The sequence below is a fragment of the Trichosurus vulpecula genome, chromosome 1, assembly GCF_011100635.1.
Source record: "Trichosurus vulpecula isolate mTriVul1 chromosome 1, mTriVul1.pri, whole genome shotgun sequence".
Classification (NCBI taxonomy): Eukaryota; Metazoa; Chordata; class Mammalia; order Diprotodontia; family Phalangeridae; genus Trichosurus; species Trichosurus vulpecula.
The window spans coordinates 360916363-360922362 of record NC_050573.1 but is presented as its reverse complement, the minus strand read 5'-3'; the positions used below and the strand labels follow the sequence as shown (position 1 = coordinate 360922362).

At 45.0% G+C, this 6000-nt stretch overlaps 1 protein-coding gene across 1 annotated transcript in view; it reads left to right on the top strand.

The window, feature by feature from the left end:
• Positions 1-203: 203 nt before the first annotated feature.
• Positions 204-6000, top strand: part of EXOC3 (exocyst complex component 3) — a 38988-nt gene continuing 33191 nt past the window's right edge. Inside the window, exons 1-2 of the mRNA XM_036740508.1 lie at positions 204-420; positions 5473-5671. Coding sequence (XP_036596403.1) covers positions 5528-5671 — 144 coding nt within the window. The 5' untranslated portion in view covers positions 204-420; positions 5473-5527. The remainder of the gene's footprint in view (positions 421-5472; positions 5672-6000) is intronic.

Genomic DNA, 6000 nt, shown 5'->3' with positions numbered 1-6000 from the left:
AGGCCGGAGCGCACTGAGCCGAGGTGAAGCGGGGCAGCGATTGCAGCCCCGGAGCTCGCTGTCAACCGACCCCATCCTCTCCCTTTACAAGCGGACAGGCAACAGTCCGCCGTCGCCCCGGCAACCGTCAGCTGTCTGTCTGGCACCCGGCTTGTTCCGGCGGACCGGAAGAACGCTCGGGAGCACGTCACCAACCGCCGCGTGCCCACTTCCGGTCTGGGCGGTGATCCCGGAAGCAGACGTCTTCGGCGGTCGGGGAGGGGGGGCTGAGACCCCCCCCCCCAGATCGTGACGGCGGCAGTTTGGCCTGGCTGTGGGGGTGTGGCGGGGCGCTCTCCTTGGAGCCTCTGGGGGGCCGAACTTCAGTGCCCGGTGCCTCTGACAGGAGGGTATCGGCCACGCAGTCCCGCCCCGAAGCAGGTACGGCCGGGAGTGAGGAGCTGAGTGATCGGGGCCGGGATCGAGACGGATGAGGGAGCTACTGGGAATCCGGGGTTTCGGAGTCCTCGCCCCGGCAGGTGCAGAGGCGGCTTCGGGCCTAAGGGCCTCGGGTCCCCTGTCCCAGAGTTAGCGGGTCCAGGTCAGCGAGGGGCGGGCGGACGGACCTGGCCCCCGGCTGGATCCGAAGCGGGAGGCCCGGCCGGGACCCGCCCACCCCAGGCCTCGTCCTCCTCACCTCCGGCTGTCCCTGGGGAAGCTCCCGCAGGGTCCGGAGGCCTCCTGCGGGTGGGTGTCAACTGTGGGCTCCGAGGCCCTGGAGGCAGAGGGGGAGTCGGGGACCTCGGGGCCCCCCCGCAGTATCTGACCCCCGGCAGAGTTGAGGTTAATCTGCAGCTGCCCCACTGGACGACACAGACGCGGGAAATGGGGACAGGTGGCAGAATCTGGGGCCAGTCATTTAACAGCCGGGAAGGGAATCACTGTGTGCTCCTAGGCCGTGGCAGACACTTGTTTTACCGTCTTTGGGCTATTTCTCCTTTGGGCTTTCCGTTAGTCTGGGTAGATCATATCCGCGGGTTTCGGTCACTTCCCCGAAGGACTTTTAAAAAAACCCAAACATTATCGAGACTGACTTCTCTGAAATCCCACCTTCTCCAAGAGGCTATTTCTGTCCGCCACCGCTAAGCGATTACCTCCCTATTCCCTTTAAATGGATACATGGTTATTTGCATGTTGTCTCTCCCATCAGAATGTGAGCTTCTTGAGGGCCTGTGCTGGCTCTTTGCTAGTGCTTAATAAATGCTTGTTAACTGACAGGACTCAGTCATAAGTGACAGTCAATTAATGACCCGATAAATCATAAGACCTGGTCAAAAAGGGGCATTAGATTGGAAATGCTGGAGACCTGGGTTGTAGGCTCAGCTCTGGAAGTTGTTTGAGGGATCTTGCCTTGGTTTCCTCATACTTAGAATGAGGTGAGTAGACCGGATGTTCTCCAAGGTATGTTCTCGTTCCATTATTTTATGATTCTGTAGCCATGTCTTGGAATCATCTTGCTGGAAGATCATCTAGCAATGCCCTTGTTTTACAGATAACTTGGGCCCTGAAAAGTTAAATTTCTTTAGTGTCACACACAGTCAGTAAATGGTAAAGCCAGGATTTTAAGCCAAATTGTCTTGACTCCCAGTCCAACTGGTTATTATTAAAAGGTGGCAAATTACTACTGACTTCTTTAAGTCTTAGATATAAGGGAAGAGACATTTTTATAATCTGATTTAATGGGCACTAGGGGCATTTTCCATTTATTCTCCTCCCTCTTTTCCGCTGTCTACCTAGATTATGGTTAAAATTCCATAATTAGAGATTAATTTCATTACCTTAGAACTTTGTGCTAAATCAGAATGCAAAAAAGTCCGGCTGAAGGTAAAATGTTTTAATAAATCATTTGTGGCGAAGCATCAAAGTGTTTCTCATTTCCTTTTCTGAGAGCTCTTTCCTTTCCATGAAGCTGCCCCTTGTAGAAAATACTGCTTTCACCACTAGTGAGGTTATATGTATCAGTGTTTAAATGATTCTAGTTGTTATCAGAGATTCCATTAATTTTCCTTGGAAAAGGATCCCACAAATCTGAAATTACAAAGGGCTTCTCAAATCCTAATGGATGGAACTAGGGCCAGCCTAGGCAAAAATAAGGAGTAAGGGAAGTTTGTCTTTGCCATCCCAATCTCCTTTTTATATACCCTTTGCCTGTTTATGTTTTGACACTAGAAACCCTCACAGTTCCTCTACTTCCTATCCAAACCTCTCAGAAAAGGAAATGAGGAGAAATACTTGATGCTTTGCTGCAAAAGACAAATTAAAACATTATATTACTTCTCCCAAACTTTTTTGCATTTTGGTTTGATACAAAGTTCTCAGGTAAGGAAATTAATTTTAATTTTGGAATTTCAACTGTAATTTAGGTGGGTGGCTGAAAGGGGGAGGAAAATAAATGGAGAATATTCCAGTGCCCAGTAAGTCAGAGCATATAAATGTCTTTTTTCTTATATCTAAGATCTGTTCTGAAATGGAGACAGGTCCAATAATAACCAGTTGTGTGGCAGATTATGTATTTTGACTATCAATAAATATAATATAGTTGATTGATCATCTCCACAGTTCTACTCTTGAATTCTTTCAAAACTACTGAGCTTTCCTGTTCCTATGATTTAGCAATAGCTAATTTAATATACAGTGCTGAAAAATCCTGGTAATTTACTACTGATTAACCAAGAACTTCTGAACTCCTTTAAAAGATAATTTGAGGTAGAGATTATAGGGTCATATAATGCCCAGAAGGATGCACCAGACCTGTTACAATACTTCATTTTCTTTTAATATAATTTTTCACAAAAAGAAGGAAGAATTTAAGGGTGAGTTTTTCCCTTTTACAAAGTTTTTCTGAACTCTTTTCATTACACACCATAGGTCCAAATGAGGAGGTAGCGTTTAAAAGAAACCTGGGAAGATGGATCAGTAACCAGAAGTTCTAGGAAATCTAGTCAAAATGTGGCTGTGAAATGATTTGGGCAGAGATGGTGGGTGAACATAGAAGGCTGATCCCTGAAGTAGATTATAGGTCTAGAAGGTGTAGAGAACTAGTCTTAAAGAGTACGTTCCTTTCTTATATCTCCTTAGTTGCTTTGGGGGAAGGGAGAGTTGAAAATAGTGGAAGATCTTTCCAAGGGTCTTATTGAGAAATCAGAACTGAAAGTCTGGTTCTTCAAGGGAAGGGAACTACCTGGAGGTGGCCATTTTGCTCCGGTAGTTTGTATCCACTTAGGAAGAAAACCCACTTGTGAATTACATTCACATTGTCATGAATGAATAAAAAAGCATTTATTAACTGCTTATGCTTACTATGTGCAAAGCACTTACTACAAATAGAAAAATAAGACAGTCTTTACTCTCGAGGAGCTCACCTTCATTTCAATGAGGGAGACAGCCATATGGAAGGGTTCAGCTGAAAACCAGACAGGAAAGTCCCATGGTCCGTCATAGCAGATGCCTCTTTTTTAATGTCATTGCCACCAATATAATCATGTCACTTTCTGATGTTGAACCTTTTAATAGTTCCAAGTACTTTGGTTCCAAGAACTTTATTTTTTGGGGTCTTCAATATCTGACATTGTTGTATCAGCAGAAACAGTTGCCAGGCTCAGCTCTTTAGGCATTGCTTCCACGGATGATGGCTCTAGAAGCTTTGCTATTCCAAAGACACTTGAGTTCAAGGTCCTGAACTATTTGAATTAAGGTCAGAGGCAAGCGGGTGGTGAAGATGATGGTAGTGGTGGCACTTGCCTGGCACATACTACATTCTGTAGCTCTCTCAGGCTGCCTTGCTGCTTCAGCTGTGCTGGCTTGTCTGCCCTGTATGTGGCATTTGGTGGGGATGGCCAGCTTGTTCTCCAGAGGAGTTAGATGATGGCAGTAAGGGCTAGGCTAGAATCAGGTCTGGGAGGTATTGCCACTCCCAAGGCTCCCTGTGCTAAGCTACCTGTTGGTGGCAGGTGATTAGCAGTTGTTACTGGTGGCAGTGAAGAGGGTGGATCTCTTCTCTGCAATAATTCTCCCCTCAGTGATAGCTAGGGGGACTAGAAGCAGTTCATTTGGTTTAGATGGTCTTGACATTCCTAAGGCTTTGGGGTTCTAGTCAGGACAATGGAGGCACTGGACTGCAAACATTGCTGTTCCAAAGGCTCTTGGGTTCACTGTCCTGGACTATCTCAATCATTCTTCAAGGGGAGATGATGGTCAAAGTGGTGGTGGTAGTTTGACTTGGCATGTGTTACTTCTCCCTCAGGATGCCTCTAAATAGTTTGTGGAGACTTTTGATCTTATGTTGGCCCCTGGGTTCCCTTCCAAATCATGCCTACAAAGTTCTGCTCCCTTTCTCTGGTTAAATCTTACTAAAAAGCAGTTTTCATATTTGAATCATGGAATTTTAAAGCCAAAAGTGATCTTAGATATCATTGAGTCCAGCTTTTTATAGATGAGGAACCTGAAAGCCAGAAGTTACCTATTTGAGGTAACATGGTGGTTTGGGTTTCAAAGGCGAGAAATATAAGGATTTGGATATCTTTTTAAAAACCAGAAATCTACTTTTAGTGATTTTATGCACAAGATCTTGGAAATTATAGTATGTCAACAGGCAATCACAACTTCATGGAACTTATGTGAAAACTGCGTTTATTATAAGAGAAGTGAATATGCATGTGGAACCTAAAGAGTTCACAAACCATACAGAAGTTTGCATATTTACAAAAGCAGGACTAAGGAAGGAGAAGAAAACACAAATCTCAACCTTAAGGGGTGTGACATGGGAGGGGGAAAGGTGCAGTAAAGGTGGGAAAAGGACAAAACCCCTCCTGAAGGGGAGGAGCAAGGTGATGACAAAAGCAGCCTTCTGTTTCCTTGGGAACTGCAGGGGTGGGGAGCCTATGGCCTTGAGGCCACATGTGTCCTTTTAGATCCTTAAGCGTGGCCTTTTGACTGAATCCAAATGTTACAGAACAAATCCTTTTATTAAAAATTTGGATTCAATCAAAAGGCTGTGTACTTAAGGATCTGGAAGGCCACATATAGCCTCAAGGCTGCAACTTCCCCACCCCTGTGCTACACTATGAAAATAGGATGATCTGCTTAACTGAAAGGGTCCCAGCTGCACAAGCAACTTCTGGCACAAGCCCAGTGCAGACTGTCTTAACTCCCAAGGACAGCCAGGGAGTCCGGCTTGGGATGCAAAGAACACATTATGTCACGTTATGTCATCTTGGGGGTGGGGGGTGGGGTGGAAACCTTTGTCCTTGACACATTCAGTACCTCTTGCACACTCTGGGTCTAGTGTTTCTGGAAAGTATAGCAACTCAAAAAGACAAAACTCCCTCGACAAGGAAGCTGTTTGCCTAACCCGCCATGTTTTAGTTAATCATTTCCATTTTGAGAAATCACTTTTGCACATTTAATAATAACTGCACCTTCATATTTCACCAGTACCATTAAATGATGGTGGTATGACAGCTTTGGGAGTTTAGGACACTTTCTGACCATGGAGGAGACTGATCGGGAAGCAGTAGCCACAGCTGTCCAAAGGGTAGCTGGAATGCTCCAAAGACCTGACCAGCTGGACAAAGTGGAACAGTACCGCAGAAGAGAGGCTCGTAAAAAAGCCTCCGTGGAGGCTAGACTGAAGGTACGAAACTAGTGTGATCAGATGTGATAGGATTCATTTCAGGATCAAATGGTATTATTTTCACATTTAGGTTCATTCCATGATTGAATTCAATGTATGCATAATATTTTCAACTATGCAGTAAAGTGTGATGATGCCAACTTTGCCAATTTATAATTTATTTGGAAATTTATAATTATTTGGAAAAGAATGGAGCAGACATTTTCCCTTCTTTCCTAGTGCAAATTAATAGCATAAAAAGGATTGGGAGGATGCTTGACCTATTAAAGAGAACAACCTTTTTAAGTACCTTCAAATAGATCGTTTAAGTGTATGTCTGTAATCAGGAA